Genomic DNA, 27,455 nt, shown 5'->3' with positions numbered 1-27,455 from the left:
AGTCGGGCTGGGTCATCGATCCCCTCCCGAGAAGGTGGTGAGTGGCCACCGCTGATTTCAGCATCCATCTCCCAGAGGAGGGCCGATCAATTCCGGCTGGCTGGAAAGGGGGCTGCGTGGTTCCGGCAAGGCACCTTTTTCTTTGACTCCGGAGAGAAGCGCACCGACGGCGCGGCCTGCGACCCCGGCGGACAGGCGAGTATACTCAACGTAGTGACCGGCCCAGTAAGGACCGAAGAAGAGGCATGATCACCCTCTTTTAGCCAGTGACTAATACGGACTAGGTCCCGAAACTCACTAGGCTTGGCGAAGAAACTGAACGGGAGGGTTTCTTGTGGCGTATGAAAGTGTGTGAGTGGGCTTGCATTTCCGGACCGGGCGACCGCGTTCCGGTCAGGCCGAGTGTTGACCCTTCCGTGTCTGGTGGAACGAGACCCCTTACTCCTCCACCATCCTTTTCCCCCTTTGTCTGTCTCCTATCCTTTGGCACTCAGGTTAGGATGGGCGGGGGTGGATCCACACCTCTAGATTTAATGACGGAGCACTTTAGCGAAGTGTTCGACCAAGATAAATGTAGTAGGGCCGGGATGATACAGCGATGTCAATTTATGTGGCCTGGGCTGGGGATTGCCGAATGGCCTCCGGAGGGGTCATTTGAGTATGAGAAGGTGGCGGCAGTGATGGACATCGTTATAGTTGAGGGAAACCCAGGCTGTCCCGAGGACATACCGTATATAGAAGCGTGGTTGAATGTAGTCCGAAACCCGCCGAACTGGGCTCAACATAAGGTAGAAAAAGCCGCCCTCATGGTGGTAAACCAGAGAAAGGGGCGGAAAACTAAACTTAAAGCCCTGCAGACCCATGCCTTCACTCTCCAAACCCCGGCAACCGTTGCTGTTCAGAAGGCTGCAGGGTCCGCCCCCACAAGGCCGACCGCCCCTAGCATCGAAGCCATAGAGGCCACGCCCCGTGCTACCACCACTAAGATAGAGGCCACGCCCCGTGCTACCAACACACTTCCCAGAATGAGACCCCTGAAGGAAAACCGAGGGAAAGTTCAGGATTTGCCCGAAAAAGTGCATCCGAAGGCCCCGATACTTGCTACGACGGAGGCTTACGAAGATGATATTGCGCCCCCTCCCTACGCCCCCATATACCCCGACCTTACGGCCATGGCGGAGGGCCAGAATAACGCCGAGGCCTCTGAGTCAGAGTCGGATGCTGAAGACGTATCCCAACCAGGCTCGCCCGAGTCAACAGGCCCCGCAACCTCGAGGAAGAGCCAACGGGTCGTGAAGAAAATCACTCGGTTTCCCCAATCGAGTCCGCGCAACACCCTCCCCTCCAGCCGAAGGGCGGGAATTACTGACCTATACCCGGTCCGGCAATCTACCACCTACAGTGGTGGAAATAAGTATTTGATCCCTTGCTGATTTTGTAAGTTTGCCCACTGACAAAGACATGAGCAGCCCATAATTGAAGGGTAGGTTATTGGTAACAGTGAGAGATAGCACATCACAAATTAAATCCGGAAAATCACATTGTGGAAAGTATATGAATTTATTTGCATTCTGCAGAGGGAAATAAGTATTTGATCCCCCACCAACCAGTAAGAGATCTGGCCCCTACAGACCAGGTAGATGCTCCAAATCAACTCGTTACCTGCATGACAGACAGCTGTCGGCAATGGTCACCTGTATGAAAGACACCTGTCCACAGACTCAGTGAATCAGTCAGACTCTAACCTCTACAAAATGGCCAAGAGCAAGGAGCTGTCTAAGGATGTCAGGGACAAGATCATACACCTGCACAAGGCTGGAATGGGCTACAAAACCATCATTAAGACGCTGGGCGAGAAGGAGACAACTGTTGGTGCCATAGTAAGAAAATGGAAGAAGTACAAAATGACTGTCAATCGACAAAGATCTGGGGCTCCACGCAAAATCTCACCTCGTGGGGTATCCTTGATCATGAGGAAGGTTAGAAATCAGCCTACAACTACAAGGGGGGAACTTGTCAATGATCTCAAGGCAGCTGGGACCACTGTCACCACGAAAACCATTGGTAACACATTACGACATAACGGATTGCAATCCTGCAGTGCCCGCAAGGTCCCCCTGCTCCGGAAGGCACATGTGACGGCCCGTCTGAAGTTTGCCAGTGAACACCTGGATGATGCCGAGAGTGATTGGGAGAAGGTGCTGTGGTCAGATGAGACAAAAATTGAGCTCTTTGGCATGAACTCAACTCGCCGTGTTTGGAGGAAGAGAAATGCTGCCTATGACCCAAAGAACACCGTCCCCACTGTCAAGCATGGAGGTGGAAATGTTATGTTTTGGGGGTGTTTCTCTGCTAAGGGCACAGGACTACTTCACCGCATCAATGGGAGAATGGATGGGGCCATGTACCGTACAATTCTGAGTGACAACCTCCTTCCCTCCGCCAGGGCCTTAAAAATGGGTCGTGGCTGGGTCTTCCAGCACGACAATGACCCAAACATACAGCCAAGGCAACAAAGGAGTGGCTCAGGAAGAAGCACATTAGGGTCATGGAGTGGCCTAGCCAGTCACCAGACCTTAATCCCATTGAAAACTTATGGAGGGAGCTGAAGCTGCGAGTTGCCAAGCGACAGCCCAGAACTCTTATGATTTAGAGATGATCTGCAAAGAGGAGTGGACCAAAATTCCTCCTGACATGTGTGCAAACCTCATCATCAACTACAGAAGACGTCTGACCGCTGTGCTTGCCAACAAGGGTTTTGCCACCAAGTATTAGGTCTTGTTTGCCAGAGGGATTAAATACTTATTTCCCTCTGCAGAATGCAAATAAATTCATATACTTTCCACAATGTGATTTTCCGGATTTAATTTGTGATGTGCTATCTCTCACTGTTACCAATAACCTACCCTTCAATTATGGGCTGCTCATGTCTTTGTCAGTGGGCAAACTTACAAAATCAGCAAGGGATCAAATACTTATTTCCACCACTGTATACCCCTAACCCGGCAGCAGAAGGGGGCCAGCCCATCGAGTCAACCGTTTACAGCCACGTTCCCTTCTCCAGTGCCGATTTGTATAACTGGAAATTACATGGGCCTTTGTACGACCAGAAACCTGAACAGCTGATAGAATTGGTGGAAGGCATTATATACAGTTATAATCCGACATGGGGTGACCTTAGACAATTGAGCGCCCACATTTTGACCACAGAAGAACGCCGCCTCTTACAACAGAATATGGAGCAAGCTGTCCGAGACGCGAACCCGGGCCATGCCAACTTACAGAACCTTTTACAGGCGGAAGCACCTACTGCTGCCCCTGTGTGGGACTACCGAACCGCTGAAGGCCAAGCCGTCATCCGCCGGTACCAGCAGGCGTACCTGGCGGCCCTTAAGAAGGGAAAACAGAAGGTTACCAATATGGCAAAAATCCACAATGTAGTCCAACAGAAGGATGAGAGTCCAGGGGATTTCCTTGAACGACTTATGGAAGCATTTAGAAGACATAGTCCAATAAATCCCGAAGACTCCAAGAACCTCCCTACAGTGGTCATGAGTTTTGTCAGTCAGTCAGCACCGGATATACGAAGAAAGCTCCAGAGGACTGAGGGGTTTGAAGGGATGAGTATCAGCCAACTGAAGGCTATAGCTGATCGCGTATTTAGATACCGTGACCAAGAAGAGAAGACTGAAGCCCGGAAGGAGTCGACCAGACGGATGCGTGAGAAGGCAGATGTGTTGGCCACGGTACTAGAAGAACGTCTGGGGTCCAGACCGCGGGGCAGAGGCAGGGGCCGAAGAGGAAGAGGAACGCGGTCCCCCATAGGACGTAACCAGTGCGCTAACTGCCGAGAAGAAGGGCACTGGTGGGCTGACTGCCCGGAGAAGCCACGAGACCAGAAGAGAGAGGAGGAGGACGACGACCGCCCAAGAGGCCCCAGACGGGGCCGGGGCCGCGGTCGGGGACGCGGCGAGCAACAGGAATGGCAGATGGCCCTTGACGCCACCCGGGACCATACTGCATGAAGGGACCGGGAGGGCAGAGTCCCCACTGACCCTCTGGTGGAGATCCAGGTGGGGACGCAATTAATGAAGGCCCTACTAGACACTGGGGCTCAGCGATCTGTTATCACCACTGCCATAGCCCCGACAACGAAAGAAACCATACCGATTGTGGGGGGCCTCCGGGAAGTCACTCACTGCTCCCCTCCTCAAGGAACGCCAAGTCCAGATCGGAGGGACGACGGTGTCTCACCAGTTCATACATGTCCCCGAATGCCCAGTCCCCTTGATTGGCTGAGACCTACTGTGTAAACTTCAAGCCACCTTGAAGTTTAAGCCCACGGGTGAAGTAGAAGCTCATTTTGAAGATCGACCGGTGACGCTCATCTGTCCTGTGCGGGAAGAATGGAGACTACACGCCCCCCTCATTGCAGGCCCTGACGACTGCCGTTACTGCCAGGACACCCCTTTCGCACTGCAGAGGAGGGCCCTGATGGCCGAGGTGCCCAACGTATGGGCAGAGGTGAACCCCGGCGGACTGGCCGTTAACGCCATCCCCATCTGGATTGAACTTAAACCAAATGCTCAAGTCGTCAACCAAGGGCAATACCACATCCCCTATGCAGCCCGGCATAGTATGCAAACTCATCTACAGAAACTCCTTCAACAAGGGGTCCTTAAATCGATTAGATCTGCGTGGAACACCCCACTGCTGCCCGTTAAGAAGCCGGGAACATCAGAGTACAGACCCATCCAGGACCTGAGGAAAGTTAACAACCAGGTAGCCGACATAGTTGCCCTTGTACCGAACCCCTACTCTATCCTAGCCCAAGTGCCAGCCCAGACCAAGTGGTATAGTGTCATTGATCTGAAGGACGCCTTCTTTTCCATCCCTCTTGCTGTCGATAGCCAGAAGTTGTTCGCCTTCACGTGGGAAGACTTACAGACTGGAAGTAAGCAGCAGTTTAGATGGACCCGGCTTCCACAGGGATTCAAGAACTCACCTACCCTCTTTGGTGACCAACTTGCCCAGGATCTGAGGACGTATCAGGACGAGTATGGACCGGTCGTTCAATACGTGGACGACCTGTTGGTGGCCCGTGAAACGTACACGGACTGTGCAGAAGCCACCCTTTACCTCTTGAAAACTCTGGAAGCCCAGGGGTACCGAGCCAGCCGGAAAAGGCCCAGATATGTGAGATCGAAGTCGAGTACCTGGGTTTCCACCTCCGAGAAGGAACCCGAAGGCTCGGTACCCCCCGAACCCAAGCCATCCGCAACCAACCCACTCCTGCAAATAAGAAGGAATTGCGGGCATTACTAGGAGCCGCTGGGTACTGCCGGATCTGGATCATCAACTTCGCTGTTCTGACCCAAGACTTGTACGCCAAACTGAAAGGACCTGAACTCGAGGGCCAACACCTCCAGTGGGAGAAACACGAACTGAAAGCCCTTCAGGACCTCAAGGAGGCCCTTGTGGCCCCACCAGCGCTCGGATTGCCAGATGTGACCAAGCCGTTCCACTTGTTCATCGACGAAAAGAAGGGATTGGCACTTGGAGTCCTCACCCAACTGGTCGGTACCTGGCAACGCCCGATAGCATATCTCTCCAAGGGCATGGACAACGTGGCACGAGGATGGCCGGGGTGTCTCCGAAGCATTGCGGCGGCTTGTCTGCTGATACACGAGGCCAATAAACTCACGTTTGGCCAAACCCTCTTCGTGACTACACCGCACACCATCCGCGGCTTACTCGAGAGCCACGGACCCAGATGGATGACCAACTCCCGATTGGTTAAATATCAAGCCCTCCTGTGCGAAAACCCGGAGGTGCGGATCCTGGACACAACCAACCTTAATCCTGCTACCCTCCTTCCGGCCCCTGAACCACCACTCCACGACTGTGAAGAGGTAATGGCCACTGTACATTCTAGCAGACCTGACCTTAAGGACCAACCCTGGCAAGGGGGCATCACCCTGTTCACCGATGGCAGCAGCCAAGTAATAGAGGGAATTCGAAGAGCTGGCTATGCTGTCGTGTCTGAGGACCATGTGATCGAGGCTATGGCTCTGCCACCCGGAACGTCAGCCCAGAAAGCGGAACTGATCGCCCTCACCAGAGCCCTCCTGTGGGCTGAAGGAAAAGTTGTTAACATCTACACCGACTCCAAATACGCCTTCCTCACCCTCCAGGTGCACGGAGCCTTGTACAAAGAGAGAGGTTATCTAACCGCTGAAGGGAAGGGACTCGCAAACGCCACCGAGATCTGCCAGCTACTCGAGTCAGTATGGAAGCCTAAGAAAGTAGCTGTGATGCATTGCAGGGCCCACACCGGCCGGACAGACCCTATCGCCCGGGGAAATCAACGGGCGGACGATGCAGCAAAAAGGGCAAGTCGTCTCCTTTACCTTTCTCATTCCTCTGACCCTGTACTAGTCGTTCACCTCCCCACAGAGACACCCACCTATGCCCCACAAGAGGAGGAGTGGGCCCGGCAAGAGGGCCTGGAATCACGCAATGGTTGGTGGGTACTGCAGGATGGGCGCATATGGATACCCGAAACCTTGGCCTGGACGGTGGCCAGAGAGGCCCACAACCGCACCCATCTAGGCAAGGATGCTCTGAGACGCCTGCTCGAGAAGACCTACTACATCAATAAATTGTCACTCTGGACCAAAAATGCCTCCACCCAATGCACGACTTGTGCCCGGAATAACCCGAGGACGGGACCCGGTCCCACGCCAGGACATGTCCTCCGAGGCACTAGTCCGTTCCACGTTTGCCAGATTGACTTTAGGCATATGCCCCCAGCCAGGGGCTACAAAGCCATCCTCGTCGCCGTATGTACCTACACCGGATGGATCGAGGCCCAGCCCACCAGAACGGAAATGGCGAAGGAAGTCACGTCCTTATTGATCCATCACCTCCTGCCAAGATACGGCCTTCCCAGGCAGATAAATTCTGACAACGGCCCCGCATTTGCCAGCGAAGTGACTCAACAACTCAGTACAAGGCTGGGCCTCGATTGGAAGTTACATTGTGCGTGGAGACCCCAGAGCAGTGGAGTAGTGGAGAGAGCTAACCGATCCTTGAAGAACCAGCTAGCCAAGCTATGCCAGGAAGCCAAAGCCAAATGGCCCGACCTACTCCCACTGGCCTTGCTACATCTCAGGTGCACCCCCAAGGCTTCAGGCCTCACTCCTTACGAGATGATGTATGCTAGACCACCACCCCTACCTTCCTTTCCCGACTCCTTGCAGATACAGGGCGAGAGCTCCTTAGTAAAGCAGATGAGGGCCCTACGCGAGGTAGTGCAGGACATCCAACAGTACACTGAGAGTGTAGGTCCCCTGGTCCTCACTAATCCTACACACCAGTTTAGGGTGGGAGATGAAGTCTGGGTAAAGGAGTGGGATGAATCTGACTGTCTAAAGCCCAGTGGAAAGGGCCCTTCCTTGTTCTCCTAACCACCCCAACCGCTGTTAAAATTGCAGGAAGTCCCGTGTGGATACATTGGACCAGGTTGAAACCCGCAGCACCTACCAGCTGCACGCCTAAAGTCTGGACTGCCCGTCAACACCCTGACGCTCCACTACGGCTGACCCTAACGAGGAAGTGAACCAGGTCCATGCCTACCCAGCAACAGAAGCTCAGCTATTGGACCCACTGTGTCTTTGGCTCCCTGTTTATTGGAGCCGTCATTCTAAGTCTCATAATCTTCCTACTGCAAAGGTTGGGATACCTCCCCCCATACATATGATGATGAAGCTACTCTTCATAATCCTCCTCTGCCCATCTTCGAACCAGCCTATCACCTTGAGTCAGAACTGCACTGAGTGCCTGCGCTCAGTACGCCATCGCATAGAGGGGGGATATCACCTGATCACTACCCTCATCCATCAGTCACAGCCTCCGGAAGGTGATTGCCGACCCCTTCCGGTTTGTGCCATTACGACCCCGACTGGACTCCAACAGTTTCACCGGTGCCTCCAGAGCAATCTTACTATCTGCCACAGCCCAGTCAAACCCAGATATTACAATGTTACCCTCAGTGTGGGGCTTCCCCAGTATGTCGGGTCTATGGGGGTCCAGGGAGATGGCGTCCTGTATTACGTAAATTCCACCCGCATCATTGCCGGTGGTACTCAAACTGTAGCCACCCTTACCTTTGACTTTTGTGTTGCTATAGACAGACACCCCTGGTCCCACAAGTGCGGTAATCTGGCTTGGCGCAAGGCCTATGCAAATGATCACAAGTATGTTTGCCCCCTTACTTTAGACGGAAGATATGGATCCCCCTGGTCTTGGTTACCTTGTGCAGCAGACACCCGGACCTCGGGATGGGAACGAGTGTGTGCATACACCGGAGGCGGATACCCCGGATGCCCTGGTCTAGGTGAAATTCGCAGAGGCTCTGACAACACCGTGCTCCTTGAATGGCCGCTAAGGGGACCTGGCACCCCCTGGAGACAAACTTGGGGTTTTGGCATCGACGGGGCCGGAGCGGACCCTATAACCTTCATCACCATCAGCCAGAGCCTTGAGGAGAAGGCACCCACCCACTATCAGACCACGGTTGTCGGGTACCAGGATGTATTCGACGAAATTGCTCGCGCTGAGGAGGCAGCGACTAAGTTTCCCATTTCTCCTGAAGCTCGGAACATGTTCCTCAACTTAGCCGAAAATATTGCCCTCTCCCTGGGAATTGCCAACTGTTTCATCTGTGGAGGCACCGACATGGGTGAGCAATGGCCCTGGGAAGCGAAAGAGATTCACCAGCATATGTGGGACGTCCTCAATGCCACCAACATTACCTTTCCCCGGCGTCCGAGGCCTTATGAATGGGCCCTGAGGACCAATATCATAGGTACCCTCTGCGCTAGCCGGGCCCCCTCGAAGCGCTATTCCGTCCCAGTGGGAGATTCCGCTTGCACGGGGGTCCTCCAGTTTAATGGAAGCCGTACCACCTGGTGGCAAACGGACAATCTGCCCGCCCCAATGCCCATTTGGACCGAACCCACACTGAACACAACCTGGACATACGGGGGAAACGCCTCCCTTAAATGGATCGCCCCGGAGGGCTACTACTATATTTGTGGTCGCAGGGCCTATGAGCAGCTCCCAGCCCACTGGTATGGTACCTGCCTTTTGGGCACCGTCCGTCCTAGTTTCTTCCTCCTGCCTCTACGCGTAGGCGAGACGTTGGGTATACCTCTGTATATGGAGAAGGGGCCCGATCACATGGGCAGACGAAAACGGTCCCCTCGAGACATCAAACCCAAGGTCCAGATAGGAGACTGGAAGGACAACGAGTGGCCTCCCGAACGTATCATTCACTACTATGGGCCGGCCACATGGGCTGAAGTTGGCACATATAGGTATCGTACCCCTATCTACATGCTGAATCGCATTATCCGCCTGCAGGCAGTGCTCGAAATACTCACTAACGACTCGGCCCTTGCCCTTAACATCCTGGCACGCCAAAACACTAAATTGATTACTGCGGTTTACCAGAATCGCCTGGCTCTTGACTACCTCTTGGCCCAGGAAGGAGGGGTGTGCGGCAAATTCAATCTCAGCAATTGCTGCCTACAAATTGATGACCAGAGTCACGTCATCAGAGAGATTACTGACCGGATGGTGAAATTGGCTCACGTTCCCGTCCAAACTTGGAATAGCGCCTGGGATTGGACATCTTCCTTAACCAACTGGCTACCGACTTCTGGGAGTCTCAAGGGCCTCCTCGTTATGGGTGGCCTCTTCTTGTTGTCCTGCCTATTAATACCTTGTCTCTCCCTTTTATTTTCAGGTGTCTCCGCTCCACCATGGAAAGTATCGCTGATCGCCGAGCAGCCGCCCAACTCATGGCTCTCCAGATGTATTCCCCCATCCCCCAATCTGATGTGGATGTGGATGAAGCAGAATTTCCTGGATGAGGCAGAATCTTGTTCTTTCGAGCACTTCACGAGCCAATGCCCTTGTGACAGCACAAGTCCGGCTACAAAGGGGGGGGGGATTCCACTAGGGACCCTCCGTCTCAACCCCGGCGAAGCAACCAGCGGCTGCACAAGAGCCTAGGGCTCCCTTTTTGCCTCCTTGCTAATGCTTCTTGTTTCTCTTCCCTTTCAGGCGAATGGAAGTGATACTTTCCACCAGAATGGATGTTCAAGTATCAAAAGGGGGAATTGTAGGAGTGGAACACTGGATACTACTGGACTAACAGAACAACCTCAAGATTTGTGCATACTGATGGACTTTATACTACCTCTGTTTCTGCCTTTTTTTGGCATACTCCATACTTGAATGTATTGGACATTTAAGCTCTCTTGTACTGTGCCTTAACTACAACTTGTCAGCTTGTGCTGCTTGCCACCCATTAGCATAAGACGGGATGCAGGTGTATTAGGTAAATAGCTTGTAACAGTAATAAGCAAGGCTTGCACAGAAACCAGCTTGCACGTAGGTGTCACATGACTAGATGACCTTGGAGGGTGTCGTCACCCCCCCCCAACCTGCATCTCTGAGCCTAACGAACCTTATCTCCTTTGCTAGAAAGGAGCATTGTGTGTACAGCAAGATACTAAGTTTCGTTTCCCTTGCCAGTATCATTTCAGTATTATGACGTGTGTATGTACTGTGAACTACTGTAAGAACTACAAGTGTTACTGCGCATGTCCACTGTGATGTATAAGGGGCCTAATGCGCAGGCCCAGCAGGGAAGTATAAGTGTAAGTGTCAGATGATTTATGACACACAGTATCCTGAGAGAACTCAGTGCTGTTCATTGCTAGCAATAAAGTTGCATTGCTTTGGAACCAATTTGGCCTTTTGTCTCCTGATTCACTTAGCCTGTTTCATAATCGCGAATGTGAACCCGGATTGGAGGAAATAAACACTCGATACGTCGTCCTTCCTATTTTTGAGCCATCTTCGCTGTTTTGTTTTCATTGACGATTTTTGCGAAGACTGGTTTCGTCTATTTTTTTTTTTTTTTTGCATCACGGTGAAATGTTACATAATTTAAATTCAATTACAGTATTCAAGCAATTAACCAACACTAAACTGCACACACAACTATGGAAACATTTGAACTGTACCCCTGAAGAGGCAGTGTCTCACAATTTACTTACCTGTTTGTAAAAGCCGCGCTATTGGGTGCCAGTGGGGTAATGCTGACACAGCCCATTCATTGTGTTGGCATTGTAGCACAGCTTTGTAAACCGGGGGGGGGGGGGGGGGGGGTATAAACATGACCACACACAATTCTGCTACATTGACAACCACCTCAACACACATCAGATCCTGCAAAATCTTCTAAAACCCCACCTGAATTTATAACAAACTAAAACTATATTAAAGTTTTGATGTCCCCTCAGTAAGGCCAACACACAAATCCTCCACTGCAAAACACTATGCACAAAGTTGTGCAAAAAAACCTCATTTAAAATCACTAACTCCCAGGGCTCAAAGAATATCAACCTTATCTCTGCAATGGATCTCTAGACAGAAACTACATACTGGTAACATGCACAAAACCCAGATAGCCCCTCAGCAAATATGAAACAAAGGACCACAGATCAGCTATAGAGAGTTGAAGGCAAAAAAAAAATAACTGGAACCTCAAGCAGTCAGAACGTACATACAGTAAACACAGAGAAACAGAAATGCAAGATATCAAAGATGTGCATTTCCAAAATCTGACATATTCCAATTAATAAATTCAGAATGAAATACTTTTTTCTACTTTTTGATATCTGAACATTTTATTTTTTCTATTCACTGTGGTCCCAGGGTCTCTTTTCTGCTCTCTTCTGTTTTTTTCCCCTGTGTTTGCAGAGTCTATGCCCATTTGACATTTCTTCTTTTTCCATGCCCACCATCTATCTTCCCTCTGCATCCATTTTTGTCCTGTCCAGCATTTCCCTTCTGTGTCCTTCAGTGTCACTATTCCATCTCTTTCTCAGCATCACACCTCCATCCTCTTTTCCAGGATTGCTCCTCTGGGTGCATATCTCACCCCTTTTTCCAGCATATCCCCTCTATGTCCCTATCATACCTCTTTCCTAGCATTATCCATCTGTGTCCCTGTCCCTATCCCCCTCCCCATGTTCACCATCTGCCCTCTCAGTGTCCTTATCTCCCCTCCACCTTGTTCAGCATTACTCCTGTGTCCTTGTCCCTATCCTCCCCCCTATGATTACATAAGTACATAAGTAATGCCACACTGGGAAAAGACCAAAGGTCCATCGAGCCCAGCATCCTGTCCATGACAGCGGCCAATCCAGGCCAAGGGCACCTGGCGAGCTTCCCAAACGTACAAACAGTCTATACATGTTATTCCTGGAATTGTGGATTTTTCCCAAGTCCATTTAGTAGTGGTTTATGGAAATGTCCTTTAGGAAACCGTCTAACCCCTTTTTAAACTCTGCCAAGCTAACCGCCTTCACCACGTTCTTCGACAACGAATTCCAGAGTTTAATTATGCGTTGGGTGAAGAAAACTTTACTCCAATTTGTTTTAAATTTACTACACTATAGTTTCATCGCGTGCCCCCCTAGTCCTTGTATTTTTGGAAAGCCTGAACAGATGCTTCACATCCACCTGTTCCACTCCACTCATTATTTTATATACCTCTATCATGTCTCCCCTCAGCCGTCTCTTCTCCCAACTGAAAAGCCCTAGCCTCCTTAGTCTTTCTTCATAGGGAAGTCGTCCCATCCCCGCTATCATTTTAGTTGTCCTTTGCTGCACCTTTTCCAATTCTACTATATCTTTCTTGAGATGCGGCGACCAGAATTGAACACAATACTCAAGGTGCGGTCGCACCATGGAGCGATACAACGGCATTATAACATCCTCACACCTGTTTTCCATACCTTTCCTAATAATACCATCTGCCCTTTCTCAGTGTCCTCTTTATCTCTCATCTTTTTTCAGTATTGCTCCTCTGTCTCTATATCCCCCCCCCCACTCCTTTTTCAGCATTGCTCCTCTCTGTCCGTGTTTCACCTCCCCTTTTTCAGCATTGCCCCCTTGTCCCTATCTACCCTCCCCTTTTTCAGCATTGCCCCCTCCATGTTCCTTTCTATCTTCCCCCTTTTCAGCATTGCTTCTCTGTGCTCCTATCTCGTCCCTGCCCCTTTTTCAAAATTGCTCCTCTGTGTCCCTATCTCCCCTCCCCTTTCAGCATTGCCCACTTCCCATTTTCAGCATTGCCACCCTTTCTGTCCCTATCTCCCTTCCCCTTTTTCAGCATTGCCTCCCTGTATCCATGTCTACCTCTGTTTCAGTATTGCCCTCTTCTGTGTCTTTATATCCCTCCTACTTTTCAGCAGTGCCCACCTCTGTGTGCCTATCTTCCTCCCTTTCAGCATTGCCCCCCCCCCCCCCCCCCGTGCTCTCACTTCCCTTTTTCAGCATTGCTTGCCTCTGTGTGCCTATCTGGCCCCTTTCAGCATTGCCCCTCTGCATCCCTATCCTTATAGTGCCTATCTGCCCCTTCTCTAGGTCCCTGTTTCTCCCCATATTCAGCTTATCCCCACGCCATGTAACCGGCATCTTGTTTCGCTCCCCCTACTCCTCTCACCCCCTTCTCTGGACCCTCACTCTCTGTCTGTGGTGACACGGCAGCAATTAAGACAGGCTGTTGGCATCAGGGCCTTCCCTCTGCAAGTCCCGCCTACTTTGTTTCAACTTCTGGTTTCCGCATAGGCGGGACTTGCAGAGGGAAGGCTCCGATGCCAACAGCCTGTCTTAATTGCTGCTACTGCCAAGTCGCCAAAGACGATAAATCAGTAACAGGCTTTGTCTATTTTATTCTAATCCCATGCTTAGGCTTATATATAGCCTTATGCTTCTATGACTGACTCTACCTCTATTTTAAGTTCTGTGGTCATGTATAGCTGGTAGTTGGCCTTTGCCAGAATTTAGAGTGTATGTAGAAACCATCTGATACCTGTTCATTATCATTAGGTTTAATTACCTATGGTAGAAATTATAGCAATCAGTGTTAGGGATTCTTAGAAATTATCTTAGAAATCATCGTTTCTTTTTGCCATTTATCTGTGTTGCGCTGCTGAATAAAGAACTGCTTTTTATATACCTGTAATGGTCGATATTTCTTATCGGTAGATAACAAAAGATTTTGGGATCTGGGGCCAGTGATTAGGTGTTCAATCCCTTAGATTAGACAAGGTGCCAATATCAATAACAATATAGTGCTTTAAACTGCTATAACCCTGAAACGGGCTCAATAAGATTTACAACAAAGGATTGCACAAAATTTAACTAGCATATGTACATACACACAAAAAATAAAAAGCAGTATTCAACAAAAATCATGTGAATAGTAAATTATGAACAACCAAAAAGAGGAGTGGCCTAGTGGTTAGGGTGGTGGACTCTGGTCCTGAGGAACTAAGTTCGATTCCCACTTCAGGCACAGGCAGCTCCTTGTGACTCTGGGCAAGTCACTTAACCTTCCATTGCCCCATGTAAGCCACATTGAGCCTGCCATGAGTGGGAAAGCACGGGGTACAAATGTAACAAAAATAAAATAGATACTATTGGAGATTCTACATGGAATGTTGCTACTATTGGAGATTCTACATGGAATGTTGCTATTCCACTAGAAGTCGGCCCTTGCAGATCATCAATGTGGCCGCGCAGGCTTCTACTTCTGTGAGTCTGACGTCCTGCATGAAGAAGCAGGACGTCAGACAAGCAGAAGCCTGCGCGGCCACATTGGTGATCTGCAAGGGCCAACTTCTACATGGAATGTTGCTAGTGGAATAGCAACATTCCATGTAGAATCTCAAATAGTAGCAACAGTGGAGGAGTGGCCTAGTGGTTAGGGTGGTGGACTTTGGTCCTGAGGAACTGACTTCAATTCCCACTTCAGACACAGGCAGCTCCTTGTGACTCTGGGCAAGTCACTTAACCCTCCATTGCCCCATGTAAGCCGCATTGAGCCTGCCATGAGTGGGAAAGCGCGGGGTACAAATGTAACTAAAAAAAAAAAATGTTTTAAGCTTTTTCCTAAATTTCCAATAGCTCTGTTCAAGTCACAGAGGTTGGAAAAGAATTCCAAAGAGAGACACTTGCAGATGAAAACACAGTTTTGGCCACACTTATAAATTGCAAATTGTTACAAGATGGCGGTCAAAAAATAAGCTTGTCAAGCAGGCAAGAAGACATACCAAATATAACAATATTTTTTCTCAATACAGCAGAAGTCAAACCATGCACTATATGATAAAAGATGCAAGCTGCTTTAAATAATCGGAAGCCAATAAAACAAGATACACTAGAAAATGTAGAAATTCTTTACAATATTAACTTAGAAATATAGAATAGATAAGGCCCATAACATCCATCTACTTTCTTCTGAATTTACTTCCTGGTGCAATGCCACAGACGCCAGCTAATCTCTGATTTTTCGCTCACTTCTTTGCTTATCCTGGTTCCTCTTGAATTATGTAATTTTTCTTGTGTCTCCACCACATCCCCCAGAAACCATTCCTGCATCCACCATTCTTTTGGAGAGGAAATAGTTCCTCTGAGTGTCATATCATGACCTAATGTTCGAAAAACTTCCATTTCATTGAGAAAAGTTTACTTCCTGTGCTTTATTTATATCTTTAAGGTACTTGGATATTTTAACAATAAAAACCAACTTTTACCAGATCCACCAAGTCTCCCACTGAATCCCTTCTTAGGCAGGTCATCTCCCACACTCCAACCAAAGACACAGAGCCTCCCGCTGAGTGGCTCCAGTAGTCAAGCAACATTCCCCCTGCAGGCCCAATAACATGCATGTGCCAGCAACGAAAAGGTATGTGCGTGTTGACGTCAGCATGGCTGACTACTTCCGCGACAAGGTGCAAAAGATCAACCTTGAGTTCACTACCAAGCCACCTCCTCCTCTTCACCCTTCAACCCTCTCCCTCAACCAACCAACCCAGACCTCCTTCTCCTCCTTTCCTGATATCTCCGAGGAGGAAACCACCCGCCTTCTTTCCTCCTCAAAATGCACCACTTGTTCCTCTGATCCCATCCCCACCAACTTACTTAACACCATCTCTCCTACTATCACCCCCTCCATCTGTCATATCCTCAACCTCTCTCTCTCCACTGCAACTGTCCCCGACACCTTCAAGCATGCCGTAGTCATGCCACTCCTCAAAAAACCATCACTAGACCCTACCTGTCCCTCCAACTACCGCCCCATCTCCCTCCTACCCTTCCTCTCCAAGATACTTGAGCGCGCAGTCCACAGCCGCTGCCTTGATTTTCTCTCCTCTCATGCCATCCTCGATCCGCTTCAATCCGGTTTTCGCCCTCTTCACTCGACAGAAACAGCACTCTCTAAAGTCTGTAATGACCTGTTCCTTGCCAAATCCAGAGGCCACTACTCCATCCTCATCCTCCTCGATCTATCCGCCGCTTTTGACACTGTCAATCATGACTTACTTCTTGCCACACTGTCCTCATTTGGGTTCCAGGGCTCTGTCCTCTCCTGGTTCTCCTCCTATCTCTCCCACCGCACCTTCAAAGTTCACTCTCATGGATCTTCCTCCACCCCCATCCCCTTATCTGTTGGTGTTCCCCAGGGATCTGTCCTTGGACCCCTTCTCTTCTCAATCTACACCTCTTCCCTGGGCTCCCTGATCTCATCTCATGGTTTCCAGTATCATCTCTATGCTGATGACACCCAACTGTATCTCTCCACACCAGACATCACTGCGGAGACCCAGGCAAAGGTATCGGCCTGCTTATCCGACATTGCTGCCTGGATGTCCAACCGCCACCTGAAACTGAACATGTCCAAGACTGAGCTTATCGTCTTTCCACCAAAACCCACTTCTCTTCTTCCTCCACTTTCTATCTCAGTTGATAACACCCTCATCCTCCCCGTCTCATCTGCCTGCACCTCGGAGTCATCTTTGACTCCTCTCTCTCCTTCTCTGCGCATATCCAGCAGATAGCCAAGACCTGTCGCTTCTTCCTCTTTAACATCAGCAAAATTCGCCCTTTCCTCTCTGAACACACCACCCGAACTCTCGTCCACGCTCTCATTACCTCTCGCCTGGACTACTGCAACTTACTCCTCACCGGCCTCCCACTTAGCCATCTATCCCCCCTTCAATCTGTTCAGAACTCTGCTGCACGTCTCATATCCGCCAGAACCGATATACTCATATCACCCCTCTCCTCAGGTCACTTCACTGGCTTCCGATCAGATACCGCATTCAATTCAAGCTTCTCCTTCTTACCTACAAATGCACTCAGTCTGCTGCCCCTCACTATCTTTCTACCCTCATCTCCCCTTACGTTCCCGCCCGTAACCTCCGTTCACAGGATAAATCCCTCCTCTCAGTACCCTTCTCCACCACCGCCAACTCCAGGCTCCGCTCATTCTGCCTCACCTCACCCTATGCTTGGAACAACCTTCCTGAGCCCTTATGCCAAGCCCCCTCCCTGCCCGTCTTCAAGTCTTTGCTTAAAACCCACCTCTTCAATGCTGCGTTCGGCACCTAACCCTTACCGTTCAGTGAATCCAGACTGCCCCAATTTGACTGCCCCTATCGGACCGACCGTTCACTTGTCTATTAGATTGTAAGCTCTTTGCGCAGGGACTGTCTCTCTTTGTTAAATTGTACAGCGCTGCGTAACCCTAGTAGCGCTCTAGAAATGTTAAGTAGTAGTAGTAGTAGCATGCTTCTTCGTGGTCTGCACACTTTAGCGGCAGGCAGAGAAAGAGAGGGTCTGTCTGTGCAAGCTGAGGGTTTTTACCTGCTGCTCCGAGTCTGGCTCCGAAATGGGAGCTGCCTCTCCCACCCACTATGACACAATTCTCCTGCTGTCCGAGAGGGAAGCTGATTGTTGGTGCCGGCCCAGGTCCATTGGAGGAGAAGCAGAGAGGTATAGTGAGTGGGTGTTGGGGGAAGGTGACTGGGTGGAGCTAGGGGTGTGGCCAGGAGGAGTGGGGTGGAGCTAGGAGCATGGCTGGAAGGAGTGGGGTGGAGCTAGGGGGTGACTGGGATGAGTGGAGTGGAGCTAGGGGTATGGCTGGGAGGAGGGGGTAGAGCTGAGGGTGTGACTGGGAGGAGTGGGGTGGAGCTAGGGATGTGGCTGGGAGGAGTGGGGTGGAGTTAGGGGCATCTCCTCAGCGATCCGACCCCCTTGACAGCTCTGATATACTGTCACCACCAATAGGTTCAAGATGGTTTACAAACACTGGAGAATTAACATAATCAATACAAAGGCAAAAATACATGCATTAAAATAACATAGAAATAAAAACAATGGGGTTGATATTCAAAGCAATTTAACTGGCCAGAAATGGTTCTTGGCTGGTTAAATCATTTGTGCAGGGTTAGTTGCTAATATTCAGTGGCACTTAACCAGTCAGTGACCCTGAATATCACCATGGACCGCTACACTGAGAGCCAGCGACTTTGGGCCCTTCTATTTACTAAGCCGTGCTTTAGGCGCACTAACTTTTTAGCACGTTCTAAAAATTAGCACGCACTAACGATAGCGACACCCATTATATTCCTATGGGTGTCTCTAGCGTTAGCGCTCGCTAAAAAGTTTGCGTGCTTACAGAGCAGCTTAGTAAACAGGGCCCTTTGTGGGCAGTCCAGGGGCGGAGTTGGCACTTAGGCAGTTAAATGGCCGATATTCAGCTCTTAACCACCCTACTTTAAGTGGCCAAATTGAACTGCATAAAAGTCAGTTCCTATATGAGGTGTCGCTTATGCGGTTAAGTGTTGAACATCGCACCTAAGATAGACGGCCGCATGAACTTGAATATTCAGACACGGCCCAGCACTGAATATCCAGGAATCTGGTGGCAGCTAAGACTGCCATCAGCCAAATACCTACCCTAATAAAATCAACCATATATGCCCCTTTCCTGCATATATATATTTAGGTCCTTAAAGTCTCCTCTCACAGTTCCATGAAAGAGACATTTAAATATCTCAAACTGTATTATAAGTAAAATGTAACCTGGCAAGCATCACGGCCTCCTTCTTCATAACCCGCACATAACATGTTGTGTGTTATTGTCCCATACCATCTCTGACACCTATCCCAGTCTATGAAGACCATCTCCACTTTCTGTAAGTGTTTGTAAGGTATTCGTATGCCTGCAAAAAATAGAAAACAAAACATTTATCATTTATTGACTATAAATAAACCTCCCCTCCATTGTTACTTAGAAACCTGAAGACAGGGCAGTGGCTCAATGACAGTGCTGCCTACTTCCATGAGAAGAATCTTGAGCTTTATTCTTGCCTTACATCGTCCATTCCTTGCATCAGCAGGAGCTAGAGATGATGCAGAGGCAGCATTCCCAGTCCCTGACAGAAAGGAGTCCCAACTATTGTACACCAGTGATAACTAATTGCTGGATGTAGGATCCATGAATGCAGAGTCCTTGTCATTGTAGACTACCAAATAATGATTGGGCAAGGCCAGGGCAGATCCTTGGCACAGCTCAGAGGTAAAATGCTGTTCTAAAGTTGAACACATTGTTATTCAGATAATGGAACTGAATTTCTCCATTATTTAGATAACTCCAGCGGACACTGCCACACCCATACTATGAGGGCCGGTCCTAAGGTCTCTGGTGCCCCCTGCAGACGATGAGTTGGCGCCCGCACACTCCTCCTCCGGCACCCGCGCCCCCCCCCCCCAGCATCTCCTTTCTCTCTTCTCCCACTCTGCCCCTGTCCAGCGATTCTCCTTCGCCCGAATCGCCCCATCCCCCGCCGCCCTTGGTGCTTTAAATCTTTAATTTACCTCCGTTCCAGCAGCCGCGTCATTTGAAAGCCCTGCCCCGTCTCTAGCCGTCCCTCCCTTTGTGAGTTCGTTCTGCAGTCCCGCCCTCGAGGAAATGACGTCAGAAGGCGGGACTGCGGAACGAACTCACGAAGGGAGGGAAGGCTAGAGACGGGGCAGGGCTTTCAAATGACGCGGCTGCTGGAACGGAGGTAAATTAAAAGATTTAAAGCACCAAGGGCGGCGCGGCGGCGCCCTTGAAAGCAGGCGCCCCCCTGCGGCGCTTACCCCGCTTACCAGGTTTGTACGGCCCTGCATACTATCCAGATATTGGCCGGTAGTGAATACTGAGTATATGTTTAAATGCTGTAGCTGGTGTTTATAAGGAATGCTGACTCAGGAGTGGGCAAACTTTACACACAGAAGGCTGCTTGGATGTCAGTACTATCTCTAGCAGGCCACACACAGAAAAGTAAAGAATGCGCCGTTCAACTCATTGTCAACAAAACTGAACACACATTACCAGAATGGTCTGTTACCATATGCTTCTGCCTTTCTAATCAGTTGACAACACTGTTAAACAAGTCTTGTCCCATTGTTGTATCCTTCAACGGTTCCACTGACAGCAAAACTCTGGTTAATTGATTTTTGTATGAGTCATTTTCCGTGTATACTTTCCATGGTTGTCGAACCCTGGTTTAAATATTGCCCCATTAGTTGCATTTAGCTCCCATCAGTTCAAGCATGTGCCCTAGGCGAGTTACAACAATAAAAATGACAACTATAAACAGCAACACTAACAACACATGAGAAACATGGCAGCCAACTCTGGAATGCCCTCCCCAGATCTATCCGATCAATCTGTGACTATCTACCCTTCCGGAAAGCACTAAAAACCCATTTATTCAAGCAAGCCTATCCAAATGACCCATACTAATCTTATGGACCCATCTACCTAACACAGGCAGCTCCTTATGACTCTGGGCAAGTCACTTAACCCTCCATTGCCCCAGGTGCAAATAAGTACCTGTATATAATATGTAAGCTGCATTGAACCTGCTATGAGTGGGAAAGCGCGGGGTACAAATGTAACAAAAATAAAAATACCCATATGACAACGACATTGACCCAGACTATATCTCCCACCTTACTCCCCTTCTCCATTGCCTATCTCTACCTACCCATCTCTTCTGTTATTCTGGTATACTTAACTTTTACCCTAACAATATTCTGTATTCCTATTACTATGTAATTTTAGTTACATTTGTACCCCGCGCTTTCCCACTCATGGCAGGCTCAATGCGGCTTACATATACAGGTACTTATTTGTACCTGGGGCAATGGAGGGTTAAGTGACTTGCCCAGAGTCACAAGGAGCTGCCTGTGCCTGAAGTGGGAATCGAACTCAGTTCCTCAGTTCCCCAGGACCAGAGTCCACCACCCTAACCACTAGGCCACTCCTCCACTGTTGCTACTATTGGAGATTCGGAATGTTGCTACTATTGGAGATTCTACATGGAATGTTGCTATTCCACTAGCAACATTCCATGTAGAAGTCGGCCCTTGCAGATCACCAATGTGGTCGCTCAGGCTTCTGCGAGTCTGACGTCCTGCACGTACGTGCAGGACGTCAGACTCACAGAAAAAGAAGCCTGCGCAGCCTTCTACATGGAATCTACATGGAATGTTGCTAGTGGAATAGCAACATTCCATGTAGAATCTCCAATAGTATCTATTTTATTTTTGTTACATTTGTACCCTGCGCTTTCCCACTCATGGCAGGCTCAATGCGGCTTACATGGGGCAATGGAGGGTTAAGTGACTTGCCCAGAGTTACAAGGAGCTGTGCCTGAAGTGGGAATCGAACTGAGTTCCTCAGTTCCCCAGGACCAGAGTCTACCACCCTAACCACTAGGCCACTCCTCCACTCCATTGAACCTGCTTTGAGTGGGAAAGCGCGGGAACAAATGTAATAATAAATAAATAATAAAAAGCAAATATACAAAGGTAAGAGTCAGGAAGGTATAAAAAAAAATACCTGAGCCTCATAATCTAATCCATCATTACAGGCTCATCACTAAGGGGCCCTTTTAATTAAGGCGAACAGATTTAGCACACGTTAAAGGATAAGATGCCCATTATATTCCTATGAGCGTCTTATCATTTAGCGCGTGCTAATTGTAAGCACAAGGTAAATCTATTAGTGTGCCTTAGTAAAAGGACCCCTTAATTGGATCTTGAGTATTCCACCACGGTTTATGGTTGCTATTCTAATAAACTGTTTGTCCCATCTTCTGGTAAGGAAATTTGTTCCATAGTAGTTGAACTATTAAACTGAATGGTCACTGTTGAGTACTGCTGAATAAATGTAACTCCTTTACAGAGTACAACCAATAACCTGAGAGGACTGAAATGAGTGTTCTGGTTCTTAAGTGTCACGGTCTCAGGCTCTCGGACACTGGAACAACGTGAGCCCTTGGGCTACTGTCGAGGAACGGCAGCAGCAGACAAAATCCCCCAACCAGGACTGGACAAACGAGCAAGGACAGAGCTGGAATCTGCAACGGACTTGGCTAGGCAGGACCCAAATACTGGAACAGACTAGACTGGACTAACAGGACTGGAGCAACCAGACTTCACCTGCGCTGACCACCGTTCCCCAGAGGTTGAGCCCCTAGGTGTGGGTGGCCTGCAGGACTTACAGGACAGAGCAGTATACTAAAGAAGCTTGACCAAAACAGGATTCAGGATACAGGACTTAGGATACTCACAAAGGGTATAGAATACTGAAACAAGCTTGACTGAAACAGGGCTAGGCTTCAGGATTCTCACATGGGATACAAGGTACAGCAACAAGCTTGACTGAAAGAGGGTTAGGACTCAGGGTTCTTGCACAGGATACAGGATTCAAGAACAAGCTTGACTGAAAGAGGGTTAGGATTCAAGGATCTTACACAGGATACAGGAAGCCAAAAGCAGAAAGGGTTGGAATCAAGACAGAAGCACCCACAGGCACCCAGACAAGAACAAGGCTGAAGTGCAACTGCACAAAGGATTCAGGATTCTCAGACAGGAGGGAAAGGAAGCCAAAAACAGATAGGTTTAGGCTCAGCATCTAGGCTGGAACTGTGACTAGGTATGGACTCGGCATCTTGGCTGGAACTGGAATTTGGCTTGGACGCTGCATCTGGACCAGAACTGCAACTCGATCCTGACTCAGCATCTTGACTAGAACTAGAACTTGGCTTGGACTCGGCATCTTGGCTGGAACTGGAACTTGGCTTGGACTCAGCATCAGCTTGGCTGGAACTGCAACTCGGCGTGGACTCAGCAACTTGGCTGGAGCTGGAACTCAGCTTGGACTCAGCCTCTTGGCTGGAGCTGGAACTTGGCTTGGACTCCGCATCTGGGCCAGAACTGGAACTCGATCCAGACTCAGCATCTTGGCTGGCACTGCAACTCGATCCTGACTCAGCATCTTGACTGGAACTAGAACTCGGCTTGGACTCAGCATCTTGGCTGGAACTGGAACTCGGCTTGGACTCAGCATCCGCTTGGCTTGAACTGCAACTCGGCGTGGACTCAGCAACTTGGCTGGAGCTGGAACTTGGCTTAGACTCAGCATCTTGGCTGGAACTGGAACTTGGCTTAGACTCCGCATCTGGGCTAGAACTGGAACTCAATCCAGACAGCATCTTGGCTGGCACTGCAACTCGATCCTGACTCAGCATCTTGACTGGAACTAGCTTGGACTCAGCACCATGGCTGGAACTGGAACTCGGCTTGGACTCAGCATCAGCTTGGCTGGAACTGCAACTCGGCATGGACTCTGCATCTTGGCTGGAACTGGAACTCGGCTTGGACTCCGCATCTGGGCCAAAACTGAAACTCGATCCAGACTCAGCATCTTGGCTGGAACTGGAACTCAGCTTGGACTCAGCATCAGCTTGGCTGGAACTGCTACTTGGCGTGGACTCAGCAACTTGGCTGGAGCTGGAACTGACATCAGAATTACGAACTGGACTGGAACCAAGCAGCCACCTTCTTTCTACGTGGGCTTCAGGAGTATCCCGCAGGCTTGGATCCGAGAGACATCTGAAGCGGTACAAGAAGAGCTTGGTAGAAGGATCGATAGAAGAGACTGGGTTTCCAAAGAAATTAGAGCCCTCCCAACGCTTTCTCTTGGCCGCAGCTTCAGGAGTCTTCTCTAGGGCTGGGTCAATCCACAGTTTAATACTGTAATCCAGGAGTGTCATAAAAGGATCAAGAGCAAAAATTTGGTTGGGACTGGGATCCAAACCAGAATCAGGAGCTGCACAGGGTCTGGAACCCGGATTACCAACAGAGGCAAAAGTTCTAGGCTGGAAGCCTAGCTGAAGGGGTGATCTTGTTGAGCTCATGGCCTTTGCATTCAGTCACGTTTTCTCACGGAAACACTGGGTTGTGAGCCCTTGGACCACTGCCAAGGAGTGGCAGTGGCAAGGCAAAACCACCCCACACCAGGGACAAGACAGGACTGGGCAAGCCGGAACACACGGACTGGAACACACTGGACTAGAACAAGGTTTCACCTACACTTGACTGCCGTTCCCCAGGGGTTGAGCCCCCAGGTGCAGGCAGCCGGCAGGACTTACTGGATGGAGTGGCTCAAGACAAACTTGACTCAGCAGGTACAGGATACAGGGACTCAAACAGGCAGGAAACAAACACAAGCTTGGCTAGAACAGGGTTCAAGGTACAGGGTCTCAAACAGGTAGGAAACAAACACAAGCTTGGCTAGAACAGGGTTCAAGGTACAGGGTCTCAAGCAGGCAGGGAACAAACACAAGCATGGCTAGAACAGGGTTCAAGGTACAGGGTCTCAAACAGGCAGGAAACAAACACAAGCTTGGCTAGAACAGGGTACAAGGTACAGGGTCTCAAACAGGCAGGAATACAGACTAGGGATACTAACTAAGAAGGAATGGATTTAGGGGAGGAAATTATGTGATGGGTGGTGTTATGTGGGTATTTAAATTCTGCATGCACGTAAGAGAATCAGTGACGTTTAGGGGCGGTGCCTGGGACACCCCGCTTAGAATGCAGTCTCGAAGGTAAGCAGCCATAAAGTATAGTATCAATTGAATTAACCATGGGATTATTATGATATGTGAGAGTTTAGAAATGGTTTGATTAATATTGTAGGTTTCGAGAATAAGTTCCTCCTGTTGAAGGATCACCAAAATGCGGTCTCGCATTGAGGAATGAGAATGAATAAAACTCATGCTTAACAGCAGGGTTTGGATGGGTCTCACAGAGTCTCTCCCTCAGTCAAGTTGCACAGCCAAGCATGGATAAAAGCTGAAGTTATATCGAAGCAAGTTGAACTTGTTTCGAATCAACATTATCTGAAAGATTTTTGAAATTTTTGTAACTTTGAAGGCTTGAAATGTTGGTGCATTTATCTTCCCCTTTGAACCATTGAAGAGATTTAATGTAAAGACATTCTTTTCACGAGTTTGAACTGTGAACTGTTATGACTTTTTGATGCACTATTGTTTGACGTCGTAGACCGAACTGTTATAAGTTTTTGGCAATGTGGAGCTATCAGTTAGTGGTACTTGGGGGGGTTGAATGATTTAATTGGTTGCATGGGGGTGCGTGTTTGAGTGGCTGCGAGATTGGGATGGGGGAGCTTTGGAAATTCAAAGTGGATATATTGTTATATGTTCATGTACTAATAAATCAATAGTTTGTTTTATGATAATATCAGAGCACACTTGTATTTGAGTTAAAATTTAATGCCAAGAAGTGAAGAGTGATGCACTTAGTGTGCAGAAACCCAAAAGAGAGATATAGGATAGGAGGGGCGAGATTAGTAAGCGACTCAGGAGAGAGACCTTGGGGTGATGATGTCCAAGGATCTGAAGGTGAAGAAACAATGCGACAAGGCAGCGGCCGTGGCCCAAAGGATGCTAGGCTGCATACAGAGGGGTATAACCAGCAGAAGAAAGGAGGTGTTGATGCCCCTGTACAAGTTGTTGGTGAGGCCCCACTTGGAGTATTGTGTTCAGTTTTGGAGGCCATATCTTGCTAAAGATGTAAAGAGACTGGAAGCTATGCAAAGAAAAGCTACAAAAATGGTATGGGATTTGCATTGCAAATCGTACTTGCCAACTTAAACATGTATACCTAGGAGGAAAGGAGAAATAGGGGTGACATGATACAGACGTTCAAATATTTGAAAGGTATTAATCCGCAAACAAACCTTTTCCAGAGACGAGAAGGTGGTAGAACTGGAGGACATGAATTGAGGTTGAAGGGGGGCAGACTCAGAAGTAATGTCAGGAAGTATTTTTTCATGGAGAGGGTGGTGGATACATGGAATACCCTCCCACGGGAGGTGGTGGAGCTGAAAACAGTTGCAGATTCCAGCTCTGTCCTTGCTCGTTTGTCCAGTCCTGGTTGGGGGATTTTGTCTGCTGCTGCCGTTCCTCGACAGTAGCCCAAGGGCTCACGTTGTTCCAGTGTCCGAGAGCCTGAGACCGTGACACTTAAGAACCAGAACACTCATTTCAGTCCTCTCAGGTTATTGGTTGTACTCTGTAAAGGAGTTACATTTATTCAGCAGTACTCAACAGTGACCATTCAGTTTATAATCTACACATGCGCTTGCAAGGTCCTCCCAGATCACCCCTGTACATGCCAACGGCAAAATAAATATGCTCCATGATGTTAATGTGTGTCTTTGTACACTGGTCAGAATTTTATAATAGCATATTTACACATCTACAAAAATAACTTTGTAAAATTACACCTTCAATGTGCACTCACCTTCCACCAATGTGCCCCATCCAACGACATAGCATGTATGCCACTCATCATAGACAAATTTTTCTGCATGTGGGAGGCAGATAGGTGTCTTCAACACATTCATCTCTATTTGGCTGGAGAGTAGCAGCAGGGAAATATCATTGTTATAGGTTCCGTCGTTGTACCATGGATGTTTGATAACCTTGTGCACATCTATTGCTTCCTTGTCTCTCCTGAAGATTGTTACTCCAACTTCCACTTTCACGTAAGTGGTTCTACAATTGAGCACAAAAGACATAGCAGAGACCCTGTCAGGGGACCAGCTCTTCCACTAGGCAGACCTAGGCAATCGCTTAGGGAGCAGAGGAGTAGCCTAATGCTTAAAGCTGAAAAATCAGGGGAGCCAGGTACAAATCCCAATACAGCTTTTCTGTGATCTTGGGCAAGTCACTTAACTCTCAATGTCCTCAGATTATGAGCCCTCATGGGACAGAAAAATACCACCCCCAAAATGGTCCGACCCCCAAATACAACACCTCTTACAAACTGCCCCGCCTCAAAATTACCCCTCCATTCCAAAAATCATGCTGATCCCCAAACGCTATTCCCCACGAAAGTTTCACCCCAAAATTCTTCTTCGCAACTGTGCCACCTCATAAAATTATGCCTTTACAACTACCCTCATGCCCCCAAACTACCCACCTGCAACTGTATAAAACAAGTGGGGAAAGCATCCAGAGCATGACTGATTGAATTCTTTCCAACCCCTCTGCAACTGCCCTACCTACCCCGAAAATATATGAGGATAATTTTTTAAGTTTGAACGATTTTTATTTAGGATCAAACATATCCAACATCTAACAGCTAGATAT

At 49.0% G+C, this 27,455-nt stretch overlaps 1 protein-coding gene across 1 annotated transcript in view; it reads right to left on the bottom strand.

Annotated features, from left to right (window-relative positions):
- LOC115458283 (serine protease 55-like) overlaps window positions 1-27,455 on the bottom strand; it is a 61,228-nt gene that overhangs the window by 22,084 nt on the left and 11,689 nt on the right. Inside the window, exons 3-5 of the mRNA XM_030188147.1 lie at window positions 27,120-27,138; window positions 26,605-26,841; window positions 19,018-19,157 (exon numbers count right to left, since the gene is read on the bottom strand). Of these exons, the coding sequence (XP_030044007.1) occupies window positions 19,018-19,157; window positions 26,605-26,841; window positions 27,120-27,138 (396 nt within the window). The remainder of the gene's footprint in view (window positions 1-19,017; window positions 19,158-26,604; window positions 26,842-27,119; window positions 27,139-27,455) is intronic.

The sequence above is a fragment of the Microcaecilia unicolor genome, chromosome 14, assembly GCF_901765095.1.
Source record: "Microcaecilia unicolor chromosome 14, aMicUni1.1, whole genome shotgun sequence".
NCBI classification, from domain to species: Eukaryota; Metazoa; Chordata; class Amphibia; order Gymnophiona; family Siphonopidae; genus Microcaecilia; species Microcaecilia unicolor.
This window is presented reverse-complemented; position numbering and strand designations above follow the sequence as displayed.